Genomic DNA, 24,628 nt, shown 5'->3' with positions numbered 1-24,628 from the left:
TATTAAATAAGCACAAAATTGTGAAAACAATTTATACTAACAGCAAGAGTCTTAAGAAAAAAATATTAAAAACTTTGTTATATTCTTAAAATTATTATGAGTGTATTCTTCAGACTGAAATGAATCAAAAAATCCTTTACAGTTTTGCAATCGGTGGTCTCGTTCTTGAGATATTAAAAATTGAGTATCAGACTCATGGGCTTCTCCATTTAACCCCAAAGCAACTTTAACATACTCTAATTTCTAATATTCTAATATTGTTATATTTATTTCTAGTTATAGTAAATTTTATTTGCTTGAAAAGTAAAAGAATTTATCCGACACATATTTACAATCAAAATGCGTTCCTGTAGGTTTGTATCAAATATGCATGCGCAAATGCCACCCCTAATGACTAGCTGCATCCCCTGTTCCAACGTGAGTCTCCAAAGTCCCTAGAAAGTTTATAAGAACCTGCAAAAAGTATTCCATACTTATCTTCCACCAGTTTGTTTATAAAGATTGTATAAAATAAAGGAATTAATTTCAAGAAAAATGTTTGAAGAACGGCGGCTGATAAAACAGTTTCGTTATCAGCGCATTCGAGGGAATTTAGTTCGTGACAACCTACAGCGCCTCGTCAAGTGAAGTGGTTTTGTCAGAAATGGAGAAAGTGAACGTAATGTGAAAATATCAGAGTTTCTTGGTCGCTTCGTAGATTTTTAGGCCGGCTAGGCACCATGGAAGAAGTGTTCCAGAACGGGAATTATCAAAGGGAGGCAAATGCGAACATGACCACCACAGAAACGCAGAAAGAGGTGAATATTCCCTTTCCGTTTCAGCTCCTCCACTAAATCAATACTTGACGGCTTATTTCGAACGCTTGTTACTCGTGTTCTTTTATAAAAATATCTATTTATTTTCTGTTTTTGTAATCACTGAAGAACAATATTATTACTACTGAAGATACAATAAATTACTATACCGAAAATGTAAGTATTGTGAAAGAACTGAAGCGGTAGGCAGTGATTCTCATGTTTTGTTATTGTCAAGTTTTTATGTTCCATATATAGCATTTCACAGTCTTTTTTTTTACAATTGTAGTGATAATAAACTTCATTTAACTATGCTTTTATTCACTGCATATTGTATTAAAGTTAATGACTTCGTATCCATCTGTAATAAAATGCAATTGTTCTTAAAAAATGTATAACTGTCTGAAATAAAACATCCCTTCCTCAAAAAAAATTATTCATATAATTGTAATAATTTCCTATTTTCTTCATACGTACAATAAAGTAGGTCTTTCATTGTTCAGTTGAGCACCACTGAAATAGTATTTGCAGTGGTTGCAGTATACACGTACATATACACAGTATGTAGGGTATTTAAACCCACATATGATATCTTTAAGAAATATGTGGTAGCATAAAGTTGGATATCAGTGAATGTTGTCGTATTATATAACCGTATCTGTATGCTGTAAACTTAATCAGTTTTATTCTCAGATTAATAATAATGTACCATTGTGAAGTATAATTTATTAGCTATGTATTTAAATTATATCTGTTTTTCTCTTGTATCCCTACAATCATTGAAATACATTACAAATACTAACAATAAGCAATATGTAATTATCACATGAATTTATATCCTTGATTACATGTATTATTCATTACACATTAGGATTCATTACTTGATCACATGGAGATCTCAATAACTGAGGCTGAAAAACGAGCAAATGGAGTATTAAATTTAAGAGAATTTTATACAGTCTACCTCATTGAGACTAAGTAAGTATGAATGTTCTTCATAAATATTATGCAAAGATGTGTACATGAATTATTGTTACAGAGCTAAAGGTGTAATCACTGAAGTGAGCTTTCTGTGGCGCCGGTATACAGAATTTGAACTGCTTCGAGCTTATTTAGAGGTTTCTTATCCATACATAGTACTGCCTCCTTTACCAGAAAAAAAAGTTTTATATGCGTGGCAAAAAGTAACAACAGACACATTTGATCCAGACTTTGTTGATAGGCGTAGAGCAGGTCTTGAGGTATGCATATATACACTTATTTGCTGATATGTATTTAAGATACTCATTATACAATTTTTTTAAGAACTTCCTCTTGAGGGTAGCATCCCATCCTGTATTATCTCGTGATGTGCATTTTATGGGATTTTTACAACAGAAGGATGGCTGGAGAGAAAGTATTAAAGAGACTGGTAAGTTATACACTTTACTACAATTGTATTTCATTAGCAAGTATAATAATTGTTTGTCTCTACAACAGGATACCTGCAATTAGCAGAATCAAAATTAAAAGCACTCAGCGTAGCGGTACGATTAAGGAAACCAGACAAACGTTTTGAAACAATCAAAAATTATGGAATTGAACTTCAGGTATCTTGATTATTCAGCAGTAGTTCAGAATAATATGTTTGATGTTGTTTAACATTGCAGAATAATTTATGTAATCTTCTTCGGGTACGCGCACGGCTCGTAGAAAAACAATATAGCTTGTACAAATTACACGCTAATTATGGTCGTGTGTTTAGCGAATGGAGTGCCATAGAAAGGGAAATGGGTGACGGACTACAGGTACTTAGGTTTGAAGTATAATATCTTATGATACTATGACATTCTTAAACTTTGAGGTATAATTAAAATACGCCCGACGTGTATGTATTGTACAGCGCACTGCATTACAGCCTCTTTTCTTAGAAATCGGGTCATTATCTGGATTCGTTAGCAGCGACAATAGACACAACGCTTGAAGAAGAGGAATTAATAGCAGACCAATTAAAAGAATGGCTCTTTGGGGCTTCTGCGTTACAAGCAGTTGTCAAACGAAGGGAAGCTTTACAACTAGCCAAGGATGAAGCTCATGATGCTTTAACTGCAGCACTTGAACAGAAGGAAAAGGTTATGCAAGGTTTGTAAGAAATATTGTCAAGATTTCTGGTAAACAAAATAATGTTTAACACAGGAAGAATTGTTCCAGGTAAATCGGGTTTAATGTCGCGATTATTTGGTTCCGTGGATACGGAAGAAGTCCGCGAATTAAAAGTTTTACAGTTGGAACAGCGAATTGCACAGCAAGAAGAAGCTGTAAAACGTGTGGATGAAGATTTGAAGTAAGACACATTTATAAAATACTTAATGTCCATCTTAAAAAATGATACATATGTTTGTGTATTAAATATGTAATAATACTATTAGGTCTTTCTCTGCAAAAGCAGTGATGGATATTGAAAGATTCCAACACCAAAAAGTGGTGGATTTAAAAGATATTTTGGCGGACTACTGTATCCTGCAATTTAAACTTGTTCGAAAGGTAAAGTGTTTATAGGTTATGATTCGCCCTCTATCTTCAGGTGGAGGTACTAAAGTTATTGTTGAACGTTACAGGGATTACAAGCTTGGCAGCATATTAAAGGTTGTCTTGAAAGTATGCCATAAAATATTTTGTCTTATTTAAGCTGACACAGAACAATAATTGTTCCCACATCTCTTGTGCGATATACATTCCTATATTTATAAGCTCACTCATACTGTACGCTTATTATAACATGAATGTACAAGATTGTTTCTATTATTTAACGTTAGACTATATAATATATATATATACATATTATATATACACACGATTCATGTTGAACATATTAGATATGTGAAGCATTATTTAATATTTATATGTATTTAGTATGTTCTTGTTGTAAATGTAAGATACAATTTACCAATTACATGGATGTTCAAATAGTACTTAAGGATTATCTGATAGCAAGAGTTACGTGATTTATATGTAATATAAGTCACCAAGCGAAATTTCTGGTACGTCAACAATGAAAGTAGGAATGTCATTGTTCTAATATTTTACACACTGTTTTCTGTCTGCTCAATAGGCATTTAAATTTAATTGCTGTTGATCAAATCTTTCGATTGTATCTCATTCGGATACGGCTGTTGCATTTATTTTTTCATAATATGTAGTAGGAATATTATTAATAAATTGCGAAATTTAGGATTTAAAATATATGCTGTTTTATACGTGTGAATAAATATGTTTCTCAATGCAATTCGTAATCGCAGCTAAAGCATACAATACGGGTCGTTTTCGTCACTAACAATTATTTAAGTTTACACGTTTTGTAATACTCTACGACTATTTAAAATCGATGAATGTCTATTATACAAATACTAGAATTATTATTACAGTACAATATATTCATCTGTTTTTTTAAATTGTAAATCTGATTCAATTATATTGTAATTAAAATTATGTGATATGTATTGTACTATGTAGTGTAAATTTCTCTTTCCTGGGGAAAATTGTAGGTAAGGGAATAAACTACTATGTAGTTTATCTATCTATGTGTCTATGTATCTATGTATCTATGTACAGCAGGTATGAGTAGGGTGGTTTTGTTGGTAGGGTAGGAAATGATATAAAAGTGGTAAAAAATTTATTTTCAAGTCACCAAAAGCCATTCTTATACATGTTTTCTTTCTTATAAAGTAATGTGTAATCAATATTAATAAATATATAGCATATTAATCAATAAAATCAATATTTAAATTTTTGCAAAACTAGTGGCGCCATCTCTTCAACAAACAGGGTGAACTACACAGTTTTAGAACTGTAGGTTCATTAGTTCATACATTCTGCCGCTAGATGGCACTACCTGTTCCGTTTTATTAAAAATTCAATTAATATTGATTTTATCAATGAACATATTTAGTGTCGTCGAAAACAATTTAATATTTGTTATATGTAGAATTCTAATGTCTTATAAATCAAAATATATATCATCATAAATAAATCTCATAAGGTATATAGTGTTTCAAATTTATTTTAATTAGTTTCTACCTTCAGCCGCTAGATGGCTAAGTATTTTAATGTCCATAAAATGCAATTAAAATAATTTTCAAGTATAATAATTCTAATTCATTGAAAAATATTTTTTTGACTTTGTTGTATCTTTAGAATAATTAACGACTGTCAACAAAATGTACAATTGTTTTATATTAGGAAAAAAAAAATATCTTGTTTTAAGAGTTTCATATATGAAAAGTAGATGGCGATGGGAGTATTGTTTTGTCACATCACTCGCAGAAAAAAAATTTCAAAATTATTATAAAAAAAGGGCTTCCTTTTTTAAAAAATTAGAGGTTTTAAAATATAGGTATTTGACGATCTTGAAATTTGGAGTTTTAGGAGTTTAAATTTTGTGATTTGGGTATTTTAGAAGTTTGAGATCTAGGGATTTCAGGATCTAGGGATATTATGGTCCAAGGATTTCGGAATCTAGGGATTCGGGGATTTACTAACTTCAGATTCTAGGGATTTTAGGATCTGGGGAATTCGGGATTTAGAGATTTCGGCGTTTAGGGATTTCGGGATCTAGTGATTTTTGGACCTAGTGATTTTGGGATCTAATGATTTTGGGATCTAATGATTTTGGGATTTAGTAATTTGGGATCTAGTGACTTTTGGATTTAGGATTTTTGGGATCTAGTGATGTGGGGTTTTAGTAATTTGGGGATTTAGGGATTTTGGGATTTAGTGACTTTTAGATTTAGGGTTTTTGGGATCTAGTGATATGGGGTTTTAGTGATTTGGGGATTTAGTAATTTGGAATCTAGGGATTTAGTGATTTTAGAATCTAGGGATTTCTAAATCTAGTGATTTATGAATTTAGAAACTTTTGAAAATCGATATTTTGGGCTCTAAGAAAATTTTAAATTTGAATATTTACATATTGTGTCATTTGAAAATTAGCGATTTTTACGAATTTTGTAAAACTTGGAAAATCGAAAAATTTCGAAATTTGGCCATTTGAGAATTTCAAAATTAAGAGACTTGAAAACCAAGAAAGGTTCTACGAATATCATGATTGTAAAATTTGCAAAAATCAAAAATTCGAAAACTTGCAAATATAAAAACATTCATATGCACATGTACGTACGTGTTTGTCGAAAGGAGGCTGTCCGTGAGTGTACGACCCTGAAAAGCGATTAAGGAAGAAGAAAAAAAGTCGTCCGGTCGAAAGTCTCTATCGACTGGCGGGCTAACGCGTGTTTCGCACGGTATTCTCATGGCTCGCGACACATTAGCAAGTTGGTAGCCTTCCAGGCACGTCCTTTTGAATGAGTCCTGGCTGGTTTCCAGCGTGCAGCCTATCCTTTTACGGGATATCACGGCAGCCTGCTGCTGAAGCTCGTAGCGTCCAAGTAGGACCGTCGTCGCCCGTTTCTTGTCGGGGGATTATCGGCGGCAATTGCGGCAAGTGCATCGAATTCCCCGACGATTGTCTACGAAATTGCGAAAGATTGCCCACTTGAAGAAGTAACTCGTTGCCGCGGCAACCGCGTTCGAGATTCTCTCAGGATTTGAATTAGTTCGGACTTTTCGGCTTTATGTCGGGATTCAAATCATCTGAAAGTTTAGAATGCACCATTTGGAAACTCGGAGTTGGCTGAAACCTTCGGTGAACTTGTGTCATCTGTAACTGAGACATGCTGCAAATACTATGTTGTATAATATAAAGTAACATTATGAAGCTTAAGCTGAATTAATATTTTGCATGTTTTAATATCTTGTTATATTTGTATGATTTTTATTGAAGTTTATTAAAAAAGAAATAATAAAAATAATTGTTTTATGTTTAATGTAAAAAATACTCAACTGAACATTTGCATTAAAATACTGCATATGTGTTTAATTTACACATATGTGATTTTACAACCGAAGGATCAAATTTTATATGAAATAAGCTTGTAGTACTATAACCTTGTACTGAGGGAAGAACTGAAGTTCATTAAAAAAGAAATAACCATTAAAAATTGTTTCGTATTTAATGTAAAAAAATACAGAACACATTTGCATAAAAATACTGCATATGTGTCCAATTTACACATATGTGATTTTACAATCGAAGGATCAAATTTTATATAAAATAAGCTTGTAGTACTACAACCTTGTACTGTGGGAAGAACTGAAGTTTATTAAAAAAGAAATAATCATTAAAAATTGTTTCATATTTAATGTAAAAAAATGCAGAACACATTTGCGTCAAAATACTGTGTCTAATTTACACATATGTGATTTAACTGAAAGATCAAATTTTATATAAAATAAGTTTGTAGTACTACAACCTTGTACTGAGGGAAGAACTGAAGTTCATTAAAAAAGAAATAACCATTAAAAATTGTTTCATATTTATTGTAAAACAATGCAGAACACATTTGCATTAAAATACTGCATATGTGTCTAATTTACACATATGTGATTTAACTGAAAGATCAAATTTTATATAAAATAAGCTTGTAGTACTATAAACTCGTATTAACCTGAGGTAAAAATGGGAACAGTAGAAAATATAATTTTGAAGAGGGGTGATCAACCCCTAAGAGAAAGAACACATGTGCGGTATTTTTGAGTACTCGGTGATTGGCAGATAGTGTTACTTGTAAGTCACGTAGCAACGATCCGGTTCGAAGAAAATTATCCCGCGTGTCATGTTTTATTGCCGGCTTGGGGCTACTGCTACGAGCGCAACTGTTTCACGAATAGGTACGATGCAATTTCCGCAGTTACCAGGCGTCAACCTCCGCGGCGTTCAATAATTGACGCGTGTCAACGTTGAAACGGGAAACGGTCGTTTTTAACCCCTTTCACCGTAAACGACGTACACAAAGTGTCTCGTGGAAGGTGTGGTAAAGAGGTCCTGTGCCATTTCACTGAAAGAACGTAATAAAGATTTCACGTTCGATTTCCTGTTATTAAGAACCAGAACAAATTTTATTTCTTCTTAAATTTTGGTAAAATTTTCTTAAAATTTGTGGAGAAAATTGTAAGTGTCCTCATCTTGATAAAAATGAAGATAGGTCATTAGGTTCATAGAAGAACCTGCCAGAACTGAAAAACAGGAGCCATCAGAAGGTTGCAAAAAAGGTGAAGTGTCAAAGGTAAGAAGATACAGGTCAAACGTGTATGTAGATATCGAGCTTTATCGCGTCAAGATAGAAAGAATTCCCGAGAAAAAGAAATTTGTCGGAACACCTTGTAGAAAGCTGTTCAAGTCCAAAAAGAAGAGCAAAGAGGAATTTCAATGGAACCAAAAGTGAACCGAAGCAAAACAGAAGTGGAAGCAGTGGCTCAGAAACGTCAAATAGAGACAGTCAGAAGAATCAAGAAACAAAGAAAGATCTCGCGAGAGAGACACGAAACAAAGAAAGACTTTGCTGGAGAGAAATTAAGAGTAACAAAGTTCGCGGGAGACCCCGGGAGAGACAGGAACTTCATCAAAAGAGTCGAACAGAGAGGAGCAGAAAGGGACGGATAGTTTGAATGATAGGACGAAAAGGGTGAGGAGCGAGCGCGGAGAGAAAGGGACATCCAGAGAAGACGTAGGAAACTCGCGAAAGGGACAAACATTTGTGATAGGGACGGAAATGTGCATGGGTCTATTGTGCGATAGGGAGGCAATAGCTTCTAACCGCGTACATGTACGCGTGGGTTCCTTTATTGTCGGGCATATTCTGTCTGCGACTTTTGGAAATGGAGACTGCCAAAAATCTGACTACAGGATGTTTCATAAGTTGGTAATTCACTCACAAGATGTCTACTAGGATAATCTTGGTTATTGGACACTTATCCGGACACTTCTCTACTAACAACCATTACACTGTGTTTACACATCTCTTTCGTCACATACACAGTATCAAAATACATCCCTTTCGCATTAATACACTGCTGGGCTCGCTCACACAACGTTAATATAGATTTTTTTGTATAGTTTTGCATAATTGCTTCAAACACCCTTGTCATAGCTACTTGGACTTCTTTTTCTACCAAGAAATTACGGCGCGTGGTATTGCAGCTCGGGGAATTACGGTGTCAGGAATTACGACGCGTGGAACTACGACGCGAGGAATTACAACGCGTGGACCTACGACGCGTTGAATTAATAACGCGTGGAACTACGACGCGAGGAATTACAACGCGTGGACCTACGACGCGTTGAATTAATAACGCGTGGAACTACGACGCATGGAATTACAGTGCGTGCAATTACAGCGCATAGAAGTACGGCGCGTGGAAGTACGGCGCATGGTATTACAGCGCGGGCAATTACAGCGCATGGGATTACGACGCGTGGGATTAATAACGCGTGGAAATTCGACGCGTGGAACTACGGCGCGTGAAATTACGACGCATGGAATTACCACGCATGGAATTACGACGCGTGGAATTATAACGCGTGGAATTACGACGCGTGGAATTTGCGGTGCGTGGAATTACGACGCGTGAAACTACGATGCGTGCAATTTGCGGTGCGTGGAATTACAGCGCGTGGAATTACGACGCGTGAAACTACGATGCGTGCAATTTGCGGTGCGTGGAATTACAGCTCGTAGAAATATGGCGCATGGTATTATAGCGCGGGGATTTACGGCGCATGGAATTACAATGCGTGGAATTAATAACGCGTGGAATTACGACGCGTGGAATTTGCAGTGCGTGGATTTGCAACGCGTGGAATTACGACGCGTGAAACTACGATGCGTACAATTTGCGGTGCGTGCAATTTGCGGTGCGTGGAATTACGACGCGTGAAACTACGATGCGTGCAATTTGCGGTGCGTGGAATTACAGCGCGTGGAATTACGACGCGTGAAACTACGATGCGTGCAATTTGCGGTGCGTGGAATTACAGCTCGTAGAAATATGGCGCATGGTATTATAGCGCCGGGATTTACGGCGCATGGAATTACAATGCGTGGAATTAATAACGCGTGAAACTACAACGCGTGAAATTACGACGCATAGTTTCAATTGGATCAATCGTACAACAGTGTGCTTGCGATTATGCAAAGTTTCATAAAAATCGACGCCACCCACCCTTGCGTCCAAAAGCCCTAGTTACCCCAACGCTCATTATAACGCATTTCCGAGTTCTAAATTCCCCTTCTAATTACTCGCAATCAAGTTAAACACAAAACTTCGAAAACCAGCAGTATCCATATCCTCGCCTCCCAAACAAGGCCGCCGTCACTAACGAGGACCCGTAATCCTCTTACCGTCCCGCGCTATATATTTTCCTCCCGTGGCCGTTATTTTTCCCGAAAGTCCAATGTTCCGTAGAACTTCAGCATCGTGCAAGTGCGTTGTCCTCTCGCCAAGCGTCTCCCACGGTGCCAGACTTTCCACGGTCGAGCAACACTTCACGAGCTGCGAAAACGTCGGCGAAAGGTAGAAGAAGAAGAAGGAGGCTGGAGATTCCGCGGGATGTCTGTGTTTGTCCATGGAAATCGGCAAAGGAGGTCAGCGTATGCAAATAACAGGGTCGCGAGGGTTGCCTGAGCCAGGAGGGTCCTGTGGGTCAACGGACAGGAAGGTGTATAAGGATGTCTCTTTCTGGATCCTCTCTCTCTTGCTTGGTTCTGGAGGGGATCTTCACGGACGCTGTTCGGCCCACGAATAACCGTTATGGTATATTGTCGATCATTTTGTTGATACACATTTGACGTAACCTAGGTCGATCACTTTGTTCATAAAATTTTGACATAAGCTTTGTTTGACAATTAGATAATTAGTTTTTTTTTAGGGGAACTCTAGCTATTCCTTGGACGATGTTTATGATAGTTATATTTTTTTAGGATAGTTATCATTTTTAGGATAGCTATGGTAGTTATGGTAGTTATGATGGTTATGGTGGTTATGATAGTTATGGTAGTTATGATGATTATGGTGGTTATGATAGTTATAGTAGTTATCATTTTTATTATTTTTATGATAGTTATTATTTTCATGGTTTTTATGATAGTTATTATTTTCATGATTTTTATGATAGTTATTATTTTCATGATTTTTATGAGAGTTATTATTTTTATGATTTTTATGATTTTTATGATTTTTATGATTTTTATGATTTTTATGATTTTTATGATTTTTATGATTTTTATGATTTTTATGATTTTTATGATTTTTATGATTTTTATGATTTTTATGATTCTTATGATTCTTATGATCCTTATGATTCTTATGATTCTTATGATTCTTATGATTCTTATAATGCTTATGATTTTTATGATAGTCATGATAGATATGATTTTTATGATAGTCATGATTGATATGACTATGATGATAGTGATGATAGTTATGATTTTTATGATTTCCATGATAGTTATGATAGTTATTATAGCCACGATAGCTATGATTGTTATGATAGCCATGATATCTATGATATCTATGATATCTATGAGATCTATGATATCTATGATAGTTATAATAGTCTTGATATCTATGATAGCTATGGTAGTTATAATAGTCTTGATATCTATGATAGCTATGGTAGTTATAATAGTCTTGATATCTATGATAGCTATGATAGTCATGATATCTATGATATCTATGATATCTATGATAGTTATAATAGTCTTGATATCTATGATAGCTATGGTAGTTATAATAGTCTTGATATCTATGATTGCTATGATAGTCATGATATCTATGATATCTATGATATCTATGATAGTTATAATAGTTATAATTTTTATGATTCTTATTATGTTTATAACCTTGAAATATTTTGACGTCTTCTTAAAGAAGACACAACTATAATTTTCTGAACAGTTAGCAAACTAGTGAACAAGTTTATTAGATACTTTCATAGTTTTTGGTACCTCGCAGTACGACGGTACCAAAAGACATCCGTGCTCCGGTATCGCCATTTTTCTAGCTTCCCATCGTCGTAACTTAATTCCTCGATCAAGTCGCGGAAACGAAGGGAACTGGAGGCGAGACGGGTCGGGAACGAGTCAGCGCAGAGAACGATGGAAAAAGCAAAAAGAACGATTCCAGCGGAATCAGGAAGGGAGCAGGACGTAAAAACGGTGGCTGGTACAGGAGACGTACAACCACGGGCAAAGTAGGCTTCCTTCCTTCGCGTATGCAAACTTCCGAATTTTTTAATTCACCTTTTCTCTCCATTACTTCATTTACATTTTCTCTGCATTTTTTCATTCTTGCAATTTTTTTTAAATTTTTGTTCTTGCAGTTTTCTTGTAATTTTCGTTCTTGTGGTTTTCTTGTAATTTTCATTCTTGCAATTTTATTGAAATTTTCATTCTTGCAATTTTTTTGAAATTTTCATTTTTGCAATTTTATTGAAATTTTCATTCTTGCAATTTCTTGAATTGTTTTTTAATTTTTAATTACTGTATCAAGTTTGTAGGTCCCAAAATTCCTAGGCAACGAAATTACTATATATTCAAATTAGAATGTTTCAAATTTATCTTCAAATTTCAAAACCTGTGAATCTATAGATCTGAAAGTTCCATAACCACAATTTTTACGTTCACAAGTTCCTACATCCCCACAGAAATATTCTAAATCTTACTACCCCTTCTAAACTTCAAAAACTCTAAATTCCCTTATGTGTATCTTCAAACTTCAAAATCTCTAAGTTCTTCAAGAATTGAACTCCATCCCCAAATTACAAAATTTCCCAAAATTCTTTCATAATCCAGCAGAGTCCCCATATTTTCCCGAGGGTAGTTTGCTCTTGACTGTACACGGTGCGCTCGAGTCTCGTATCGTAAAAATCGAATATTTCCACGAGCGTAGGCGAACACCGGCACACGCGAGTTAAAACCACCTTTTATATCTGTAGACGTGACTTCGCTTAGGCCACCACCATTACTGCTGCTTCTACAAATATTAGGTTGCTGGGTGAACCTATCGATTTGGGACGCCCTCATGGATTTTCATGACTTTTGCTTTCGGTTAATTTGGGTAATTATGCACCAGGAAATCACTTCCGATTTCTGTCACCTTGAAACTCTGTCACGGTTCTGTAAATTATTGTAGAATTTTACTGTTACTGTAGTTAACATAAGTATGACATAATTTTATTTGTAAAAAATTTAAAGGAACAATTAAGTTTGATTTTTATAAAAAGGGAAATTCTTTAATATTTGACAGATGTATTTGACATTTGGTGATCGACAGGGATGTTTATTTTGAAAATGGTGCAAGTTTGGTGTAATAAGATATTCTATTAGCTAGGACTCTAAACACTATAGTAATAAATATGTACGATGTAATATACTATTATGTAATACCTCAAAACATAAGAAAATTTGTCTGTTGATGTTTGGTGGCATTTTGAAATTTATTCAAAGGACGACCCTTAAATATATATATCAATAAAAAATGAACTTAGCCATTATTAAAACACTATAGTAATAAATATATATGATGTAATATACTATTAAGTAGTACCTCAAAACATAAGAAAATTTGTCTGTTGATGTTTAGTAGCATTTTGAAATTTATTCAGAGGCAGACCCTTAAATATATATATCAATAAAAAATGAACTTAGCCATTATTAAAACACTATAGTAATAAATATATATGATGTAGTATACTATTATGTAGTACCTCAAAACATAAGAAAATTTGTCTGTTGATGTTTGGTGGCATTTTGAAATTTATTCAGAGGCAGACCCTTAAATATATATATCAATAAAAAATGAACTTAGCCATTATTAAACGACTATAGTAATAAATATATATGATGTAGTATACCATTATGTAATACCTCAAAACATAAAAAAATTTGTCTGTTGATGTTCAGTAGCATTTTGAAATTTATTCAAAGGACGACTCTTAAATATATATATCAATAAAAAATGAACTTAGCCATTATTAAAACACTATGGTAATAAATATATATGATGTAATATACTATTATGTAATACCTCAAAAAATAAGAAAATTTATCTGTTGATGTTTACTACCATTTTGAAATTCAAAGGCAGACCCTTAAATAACAATAAAAAATGAACTTGCCATTATTCAAACACTATAGTAATAAATATATATGATGTAATATACCATTATGTAATACCTCAAAAAATAAGAAAATTTATCTGTTGATTTTTACCACCATTTTGAAATTCAAAGGCAGACCCTTAAATAACAATAAAAAATGAACTCGCCTATTATAAAAATACAGGGTTGGTGTCATGAGGAGGAAAGAGAAGGAAAAGCTTGAATGTTCAATTAAATTTGACAAATAGCGATTTTGGCGAGATTTTAAAGTCAGATACAGCAGCGCGTGGTCAGAAAATCTCACCGGAAGCGGTCGGGGAGAACCGGCCGAGACCAACGAACGGCGCTCCTCTCGTTCCTTTTTTCCCCCATATCGTGGCGAGGCAGAAAGAGCGGTACCGTTTCCTTTCGCGAACGCACCGACTGCATTCGAATAAACGTGCCTACGCATCCCTCCTCCCATCCGCGTCCTCCGTGTTCTCCTACCCCACGAGACCGATGTCCCGGCGCGCAGCGTGAATTTTAATTAAAGCAATTAAGCATGCGTCCATAGGTAGTCGCATTAACCAGCGCGCGCGTCGCGTTCACGGTTCTGCTCTCGCGTTCAAAAACGCGACACGAAACCTGGACATCTGGTTAACCCTCCCTTCGATAGTCCAACCTGCTAATTTCTGCACGATGCCTCTTTCTTTTAATTAACACTCGCTAGAACTCTTCTATGAGATCTACCCTTCTTGGCACTCGTATTCCTTGAAAGAGGGTTAGGTTGTTCTGGAGATACGAAGGGTTCTTTTTTCTCCTTCCGGATGCGGGAAATGTATTTGCTGAGTGATTAAAGAACGAACAAAGCAAATGTTTGGGGAGAATAGGGTGCTAGAGTGTGATAGGGTTCGTGGAGGGATGAAGAACTTAGGTGGAAAATTTAGGTGACAAGATTGTGTGGACGTCGAGGTCACCTACTAATTGTAACTAGTTTTATGTTCTGCATACTGATATTTTTTTTATCATATGAAATTATATGACTTCACATCTAACTGCCAAAAAATTATAAAGCCGATGAAAGAAAAGATATACCCCTTCCAAAGTCAGCAGGAAAAGGACAAAGTTCGACATCTGGCTGCTCCCTTGAGCCCCCTACAAGTCTGCCTAATTCGACCCCTCGACACGCGACAGAGGGGGTGACGAGTCCCAATAAAAAATTTTTCAAATTGTAATTTAATTATAACAAAATAAAAAATAACTGTTAACAAAGTTATAATAAAAAAATAATTTATACTATGCGTTCTACATTGAAACGCAAAGCACTGACTATTAATGTAATGTAATATACTGAATATTAATTTTTCGATTACAAGGGTTGAAGTCCCGAATCCGAAAAAAATACAAGAAAGGAAAAAAGCAGAACCGCAGGTCGCATTTTCCCTAACAAGTCCCGCCACTTTTCTTCCGGTCATAACTCACATCTCCGCCTCCCCTGATCTCCGAAAAGTCCGATACCGCAAGAAACAGAAAAATAAAGAACAAAGTAGAAATCCAATACGGGGCTATTCGTGTGCGCACGCGATCAAAACGCGCCTTCATATCGAAATATAAATTCTACCCCTTAGAATTTTAATCTCGTTCTACGTTTTTCGTTGCATCTGTTTTTAACGCTTTCGGGTTCGCTGTTCAGAATTACTGAATCCTTTTAACGCTTTGACTTGTACGTCTGTGAAGTGCAAGGATAGTTACTTTCAAAATTAACAGGTGGAACACGGTACTGCGTTCCACCTGTTAGGTTAGGAACCTAAGGGGTATTTTGGGGTGACTTTGAAAAGTGACAGGTTACAAGTCAAAAGAAACCTGAAGAGGCCCTGCAAGGTTTGGTTTCAATTTAGCAGTTTAACTCAAAACAAGAGTTCCCAAATATCAAGTAAAATTTTGTATTTGACCCCTGAACTGATAGGTCCAAAGCAGAATTTAAATTTCGATCGGGGCGGGCGTGGTGCGTTAAGTTCGAGGGTTTTCTGTGGATCGGTGCTCGGTTTGATGGCTAGGGTTGGGGCGGTAGCCACAAGTGTCTGCCAGAGCGCCCTCTCTCATTAATTCTCCACCCTTGTTGCTTGTTAAGGTAGGGGTGGCATGCCCCTGCCCTCTGGCACTCGCGCCACGACCCACCCCTTCGTCCTTGCTTCTCCGGGCCAACTCACTTTACTCTCGCCGGCGGGAGGGTGGAAATGCTTTCTCGAGTGCGGGTGGAAACACCGTGGAGAGGATGAGGTGCAGACAGAGAGAGGATAGAAACGTGCCGAGGTAGACTACGATGAGAGAGAACGACAGGGCAGGGTGGTTATGCACGGAAGAAAAAGAAGGGACGAGCGTGGGACGTGGCTTTAGGTTGCGTTCATATTGGCACAGTCGAGTTCGTGTTAGGCTAGGTAGCTAACATAGTGTCAGATTAGTTAGGCTACCTAATTAGGTACGTTCTGAGTTTCTCTCGTGTATGACTATTTTTGGAAATTTTTCTAGATAATTATTTAGATTCCACATAGAGTTCATATGTGTAGTTTACATATGTAACTTCTATATATCCATACTCTGTATGGAGGCATATTAAGACTTCACATATCTAGATCCTGCATATGTAGAAACTAAGTGCCAAGAGTTTACATATACAAACTCTATGTATCTGGTACCTCCACATATGGAATCCACATATGCAGAGTTCACATATTCTGACTCTACACATGTGGAATCTACTGAAACAAGAATCTGTAGTACATCTACATATGGTTCACATATCTAGATCCTACATACATCAAATCTACTTATTTAGATACTACATAAGAGTCCATACACATGTGCGAACTCTACACACATGTATTTTATATATACAGATTTTACGTATGTAGAGTTTTCACATATGTATATATAGAAACAGTATATCTGTTTGTAACTCATATTTTGCAAGTATGTATAGAGACCACATATCTAGACTCTACATACATGTACTCCACATATCAAGATTCCACATATGTACCGTATGTAGAGTTTACATACATGTATAATGTCTACATATGTATGCAATCCGGATATCTAGACTCTACATGTCTAGACCCTTTATGTAGGTCTACATATAGAGTCTACATATGTGAACTCTTCATATATGAAGTCTGTGTATGAATCTGCATATGTGGAGTCTTCATATATGGAGACTGTGTATGAATCTACGTATGTGGACTCTTCATATATGAAGTAAATGTATAGAGTCTACATATATGAACACTACACATGAAGTCTACGTATATGAACACTACATATGAAGTCTACCTATGGAGTCTACATATATGGTGTCAAGAATCTTGACGTTGCAAAAAGAATTTTTTCTACGAATAACTTGAGCAACGCCAACAACGAAAGAAACTCACCCATCCAGATCAACTGGTAGATCAGATACGAGCGATCCAAGTAAGCAATGTGAACGCAGCTTAAAAACGTGGGTGAGAAAAATGGAGGGGAAAGGGTGAACGACGAAGACACGTGGTAGGGGATGGAGCGAGAGAGAAAGAAGATCGACGAGGGTCCAAGCGGTGAGACATCGGAATTGCGGTCGCCGCAGCCGCGATACATATATTATGTACACCCGTTAAGTGGCCGATGCAAATCGAACGTCACAGGCGGACGGTGGGCGTGCACGTGACTGTAAACGAGCCGATTAGCACGTCGTTTCTCTTATTCGACGCCTTTTCCACTTGCGCCGTCGATAGCGGAATCGGGCCGCCGGCAGATTGCAATTTATGGCGAGTTTTCCTCTTTTTTTTCGGCGAATTGGAACACGGCTCTTTTAGAGGAGGGGTTGTTCTTACGACTGCGAACTTTTCGGAGTACGCCGAACGCTTTGATTTAGTTGGAACGTATGATTGGTGGATTCGAATCGATCACGCCGATTGGAATTCGAACATTTCAATGACGTCGATGAAGTTTTAAGGGCATCTAAATTAATGTTCTTTAGAATTCCTATTTTTGCATTTATGTAACAATGTGATAACGTTTCGAGCCTAGTTGGGCAACACGATTCTATAGGTTTCATGGTTTTTAATTTTGAGGGGTAGTTTTATATACTGCAGTCACACATCTAGCTTTCATTATTAGATCATTATAATAAATTTGTTATAAAATTTTTCTGAACATTTCGTGTACCAAATTAATGTGTTATAGGGGGTGGACGTTGGATTAAGAACTTGAGGATCCTCAGGAAGCAAAACATATATATACATGCTTACACATATTCACACATGTTTTTCTCCAAAATATTAATGTTAAAAAATTGAACTCTACTTGTGTAAACTTGAAGAAAATTTTAGCGAAAGTCAATAAAAATTTCTTCAAAATATCTTCTATAAAAAATTCACGATATCTAATTTTTTTTTATTAAACATTTCGTTTTTTAAATTTCACTAATCTCAAACTATAATTCTTTTGATAACTCCTACGCAATTAATTCTTTAATAAAAGCAATTTTTAAATAGCAACACATTTCGTTGCAGTGGTCCTTTCATCTCGCAGTTATTCCGTAACGTTTTTCCTTCAAAAGCATATTTCGTTAGGTCGTCAAAAAATTCTCCCCTTTTGGAAATAGGAAATACACGTGTTCGTGGTTGAAGGGGGCCCGTTCTGGCCCCCTCTCGATCCGTCGTCGGTCCACTTCAACGTTCCCTTTTCCCGTTGGTCGGCGACGTACGGTATTTCGCCACCAGTGTTCTTCTGGCGTCTCTCTCTATCTCATCCCATTTTTCTTTTTTTTTGTACCATTCCGCGCGCTGCCAGGATCCCCGGGCGTCTGTCATCCCGTTCTCTCTTTTTCCCCGAAGCCCTTCGAGCGGCGAGGGCAAATTTACGAGGGAAGAGGGTGGCTCGCGTGTGTGCGTGGCCGACTGGAAGGGATGCCATATACAGGGTGTCCTCATACATTCATTTACTGCAAAACAGTTCTTATTTTTGCATTAATTCTTCTTTTGTTATTATTTCATTATTGTGAATGCATTATTATTTTTACTCATCATTGAAAACGTACCTTGTAGTTTATTGCTTTAGTCAGTTAACAAAATACTTGTCTTTAAATAATAAGGAACAAGTTCTCTTTGCTGTGAAGATGAACCTTTAAGGTTATATTGTACGTCAAGGTTGCATTTGAATATTGAGGTTAGATTTGAATTTTAAGGTTATAGATCAAGGTTGCATTTGAATTTTGAGGTTAGATTTGAATTTTAAGGTTATAGATCAAGGTTGCATTTGAATTTTGAGGTTAGATTTGAATTTTAGGGTTATACATCAAGGTTACCTTTGAATTTTGAGGTTAGTTTTATCTTTGCTGCAGTAAAATAAATTTTCCTTATGTCACAAGATAGAGATGGCGGTATAAGTATGTTCTATTTAATAAACAAAGCTATAGAAACAAAAATAACAACTATAACCTATACATCTTGTAAAACAGAACAGTACTTCACTAACAACACTGTAAATGCAATGAAAGCACAGTAAATGCAATAAAAGCACAGTTCTTTAAAAGTAGGGTTAGATTCTGCCCAAAAAGTAGAGAGACATACCTTATTTTATTTTGCAATATACCAAATAATTTTTGAAATTATGGATTATGAAATAACGTTGCATTTCGCCACCCTGTAGAAGGGGGTCAAAAGGGGGTGTGCAGAACGGAGGAAGAGAGAGGCTGTGCGTTGAATTAATTCGCGCTTGGCTGAAGGTCTCTCGTTCGAAATTCCCTCTGCCTCCCCCTTTCTCCCGCCAACCCCCAATCTCGCCCTCCCTCGTTTCCCTATCCTCGGCATCCCCGACTCCTGCGAGAATATCGCGGCTGAAATTGCTACTCGTTCGGATAAATACCACGAAAAAGCTTCGCGATGCAAACGAACCGTTCGGGAATCGGGCTCAAATCGTTCGACCACGAATTAAAGATATCTGACTCTCCTGGGAGGAACACATTCTTTCCTATTCTCTTCGCTCATCTTTCACCTTCCTTTTTTTTACGATATGGGACATCTACCTGGAGACGCATTTTCAAAAATTGCAATTTTCGGTTCGGTATTGCGGTGAAATTTCCTTTGGCGTTTAACAAGGTTTCAGATTTCTGGTTTAATAAGTTTTTAAAATATTGTAATGTTAAATTAGCTGGTTGTAAATTATAATTTTTTGGGTGTTCACATGTTTAGATGTTCACATGTTCACACGTACAAATGTTCACACGTTCACACGTTCACACGTTCAAATGTTCACACGTTCAAATGTTCATATGTTCATATGTTCGTATGTTCGTATGTTCGTATGTTCGTATGTTCACATGTTCACGTGTTTATATGTTCACATGTTCATGTGTTCATATGTTCATATGTTCATATGTTCACATGTTCACATGTTCAAATGTTCACATATTCACATATTTACATATTCATATATTTACATATTCACATATTCACATATTCACATATTCGCATATTCACATATTCACATATTCACATATTCACATATTCACATGTTCAAATACTCATATGTTCAAGTGCTCATATGTTCCAATGTTCAAATACTCATATGTTCAAATGTTCACATGTTCAAATGTTCAAATTCTCAAGGTTCTCCAACTGTCCCAATATTCCACATAAACACCTCATGTATTACATTTTTAAACATACGCTTATCAAGTCAACTATTAAATTTCCCAAAATCCTATACAAAGGTTTACAGCACTGAGCAACCTCTCTAAAGACGAATAAAAATTAATTAGAATTTCAAAATTGTTATTAGAATATTCTTGCAGTGCAATTTAACAGTGGATCACTTAATGATTAGACACGACAGGTAAAAAAGTGCTATTTTTTCTGAGTACACGTTCTCAGATATTCCTACTTCTCGGGTCTTACCGACCCCACTCCTTTCTTCTGTGGGCCTTACTTGAGCCTCTCCCGCTTCCACAACCGTCCCGAATCATTTTCTCGCTCCTTCTTTGGTCCCACTCGAGCCTTTCGCTCTCCCTTAGCACTCCTTTTTCAGTCCCTTTGACTTCCTCTCTTTTATCACTTTTTGGGTCTCTACCCTCTCTATCGTTTCATCTTTTCTCTCGTCTCTCTTCCCTTTGATCCCGGTCTGCTCCTTTCTTTCGAGTGTTTTTTTCACCGCTTTAGCTGTCCTCGTCTCTCGCGAACGTCCTCTTCTCTCGTTTGCGTGACTCCGTCCCGCTCCTGTTAGACCTCCTCCTCGTTTCTCCGTCCTGGCCATATAACTGTCGCTCCCCTCGAAGAATCACCTCGGGGATAGACGTCCGGTCGGGCGGGTTCCAGGAGAGGACTGGTCCCGTCCCGGCGGTCCCTCCTTTCTCCTTCGTGGCCCTCTCGGAATCCTGTTATCGTCACGGCTATCTGCCTCGAGCCGAGTGATTCGACCCGTCCCGCGGAATGCCTAGGATTAAGCCTTTTTCGGGACACGCGATGCCTGTTCCCGAGGTCGGAGGATTCGGTAGCGGACCCTTGGAAAACAAAGAAAGAAGACATCGCCTCCGACGAAATCCGGGAACCGATTGCAACTCGCGACCGACTGTCACTTATCGACTCCAATCAACTTTTGTTGCTTTATTGATTGTTCGGAAGTAATACACAGGCTTTTTTGTTTCTGCTAAATATGCATTTTATTTATTTTGTTTGTTTTGTTTTGGTTTATTTGTTTCGTTTTGCTTGCTGTTTCGTGTCATGGTTCGATTGCCAATTATAGTATGATATATTCTAAAGTATGATGTGTATCATATGTATCACATATCACATAATATATGTGAGACATCACATATCTTATGTCATTTAACACGTATCATATATCATATATCATATATTATATATTATATATTATATATCATATCACATATCTCATATTACACATCACACATCATATATCATATATCACATACGACATATCACATATCATGCATCATGTAGAATATATCATATCAGCTATCACATATCACATATCACATATTACACATCACACATCACTTACACATATATCATATATTATAGATCACATATCAAATATCATGTATCATATATCATATCACATATCACATGTCACATATCATATGTCATACATCACATATCAAATATCATGTATCATATATCATATATCAAATATCATGTATCATATATCATATCACATATCACATATCACATATCACATATCACATATCACATGTCACATATCATATATCATACATCACATATCAAATATCAAGTATCATATATCATATTACATATCACATGTCACATAGCATACATCACATATCATATATCATACATCATATATCAAATATCATGTATTATATATCATATCACATATCATATATCATATATATGATACTTTAATACTAATATCATAAACTAAACTAGAACCCATCTTTCATGAAAAAAGACCATAAAAGATGACTCGTTATCAATCATAAAATTGTCCCCACATCAAAATTACATAAATTGAAACAATCAATATAAAAACCCAAACTACAGTATTTTTTATTTTCCAACAAAACCTAACCTAACAATTTTATATTTAACTCAGAAATATTCTACCAGAGTGTTATAAATATTGATTGACAGCGTTAAAAGAGATAAAGGTACAATATCATCGAAGAATGGTCTCACATTTAGGAATCTTAATCGCCGAGCATAAAACGCGTAAAAGGGAGGTTAAAATAAAGACCACCTAATAACAATTAAGGATAAAAGTTAGTAATAAGGATTACCGAGTTCTTGACCACCCACAGTCAAACTTCTTTACCATCTCGATGAAACTCGGAGAATGACAAAAATTCCATTAACGCTTATCAAAGCCATTTAAAAGCTGATAAGCTCGGTCAACTTCCGAATACCTGGCCTCGCGTTCCTCGAAGCGGTGAAAATGGTTCTATAAAATGTTCATTGCAATTATTTGTAATGGTTACTTGTTATTCTGTGAAATTCTAATTGAGTAGCAATAAATTAATTTTTAGTGATATGTAAAACATTGAAACTGCCATTGTATTTAAGTGATCAATTTTCTAAATATTTTTTGGGGGTTAGAAATTATTATTTTACTATTAGTAAAACATATATCATACAAGATTAAATTTCAGTAATAAACGAAGAATAAAAAGTCAAATTTTGTTATCACAAAAATATGATCTTTATATTAAATCAGCTATAATATATTCACAATAGAAATATCAGACAACTTCCAAAAAATCTATCAATCCATTTTATCAAAAACGAATTACTAATAATGCATTAACCCGCTAATAATGATTCTATAAGAGCCATATTTCTAAAAGAGAGAATAAAAAAAAAAAATGATAATTTCGCGCAAAAATCAGCCCGATACGGTAGTGGCGCTGTGCGTCGCGCTTGTTTCAATATTTTAACATTTCCGGGGCTCGTTCCATAATGGTATCCCCGGTGGTCCCTTTTGTGTCCATTACGCGTCGCAGGACTTTGAAATTACGTAATTCGAGCTAGATTTTAGAGGTGGCCACGGACGCAACGGATACATATCGAAAATCGCTGGAAATTATGGCCACGTAGCACGGGCTGAAAGCATAAACACGCGGGCTGCTCCGTGCCGTGGATGAATGGACGGCGTAAAGCCTCTATTATTAGCAGATGGTAGATTACATCGATCTCACTCTTTTTTTTATCCTGTTCCTTTTATCCGTCGCACCCCTCGTCGATGCACTTGGACAACCCCCGGGGCATCCCTTCCCGCGGTTTATATACGAGGGCGTCGTCGTCGCGCTGCCAATTAATCCGCGACGCGGCCCGTGTTTCGCTGCTAATTAATTTCTAGCGCCGACAACCGAAACGTTTCGTCGCGACTTAAGTGCCTCGGTTAAGCGATATTCGATTTTTACCGCGCTTCTCATTTATTAAACAGTTCCAAATACTTTCAAGTCGTATTTTCGTTATCATTACAGATTTTCTAATCCTCCAATTCTCAATTAGTAACTTTTAAACATATATATTTTACGGTGCAACCAAAATTGTCTAGTGTTTCGAAATTGTCGAAATTCATAAAGGTTAATGACTATTTTGGGGAACGCCAGTATGTCGGAAAAATAGTGGAACTTTTTAAATAAAAGGAAAAGAATTAGTTACTTTGGCGAAATTAATTTTTTATTATTCAAAATACATCCCTTCAAATACACCGCTGGAGACACATATACAGCGTTAACATAGATTCTTTTATTTCGCTTTGCGGAATCAAACACCCTTGTCACAGCTGTTTGGACTTCTCTTCCTACGAAAAAATTATGGTGCGTGGTATTGCAGCGTGGGGAATTACAGTGACGGGAGTTACGACGCGTGGAATTAATAACGCGTGGAACTACGACGCGTGGAATTACAACGCATGGAACTACGACGCGTGGAATTAATAACGAGTGGGATTGCAACGCGTGGAACTATGTCGCGTGGAATTATGGTGCGTGGAATTACAGAGCGCAGAAGTACGGCGCGTGGCATTACAGCGCGTAGAGGTGCGGCGCGTGGTATTACAGCGCGGGGATTTGCGGTGCATGGAATTACGACGCGTGGAATTACACTGCATAGAAGTACGACGCGTGGAATTTTTGCGCGGCGAAGTACGGCGCATGGTATTACAGCGCGTGGAATTACGGCGCATGGAATTGCGACGCGTGGGATTAATAACGCGTGAAACTACCAAGCGTGAAATTACGACGCGTGGAACTACGACGCGTGGAATTACAACGCATGGAATTATGGTGCGTGGAATTATGGTGCGTGGA

The 24,628-nt window shown here is 36.5% G+C and overlaps 1 protein-coding gene across 6 annotated transcripts; it reads left to right on the top strand.

Moving 5' to 3' along the window:
- Positions 1–112: 112 nt before the first annotated feature.
- LOC100882735 (sorting nexin-4) lies at positions 113–4,278 on the top strand. Of its 6 annotated transcripts, none has more exons than XM_012286128.2 (11): positions 113–797; positions 924–971; positions 1,666–1,772; positions 1,834–2,035; positions 2,100–2,205; positions 2,274–2,383; positions 2,444–2,596; positions 2,705–2,915; positions 2,970–3,117; positions 3,203–3,317; positions 3,392–4,278. In XM_012286128.2, the coding sequence occupies exons 1-11, from the start codon at positions 720–722 to the stop codon at positions 3,440–3,442; spliced, it is 1,329 nt and encodes a 442-aa protein (XP_012141518.1). In that variant the 5' UTR covers positions 113–719; the 3' UTR covers positions 3,443–4,278. The 6 variants fall into 6 exon arrangements, with proteins under 6 accessions (XP_012141518.1, XP_012141522.1, XP_012141519.1 ...); XM_012286129.2 differs by having other exon boundaries at positions 287–797; positions 2,985–3,117; XM_012286130.2 differs by having other exon boundaries at positions 288–797; positions 2,444–2,581.
- The last annotated feature ends 20,350 nt before the right edge of the window (positions 4,279–24,628 follow it).

The sequence above is a fragment of the Megachile rotundata genome, chromosome 15, assembly GCF_050947335.1.
Source record: "Megachile rotundata isolate GNS110a chromosome 15, iyMegRotu1, whole genome shotgun sequence".
NCBI lineage: Eukaryota > Metazoa > Arthropoda > Insecta > Hymenoptera > Megachilidae > Megachile > Megachile rotundata.
Note: the sequence above shows the minus strand (reverse complement) of the source record. Positions and strands in the feature narration are given on the sequence as shown.

Coding starts and splice junctions, on each gene's coding strand:
- LOC100882735 (XM_012286128.2), top strand. CDS start 720: ATGGAAGAAGTGTTCCAGAACGGGAATTATCAAAGGGAGGCAAATGCG. Junction 2,036..2,099: donor GGCGTAGAGCAGGTCTTGAG/GTATGCATATAT, acceptor AATTTTTTTAAG/AACTTCCTCTTGAGGGTAGC. Junction 3,118..3,202: donor CGTGTGGATGAAGATTTGAA/GTAAGACACATT, acceptor TAATACTATTAG/GTCTTTCTCTGCAAAAGCAG.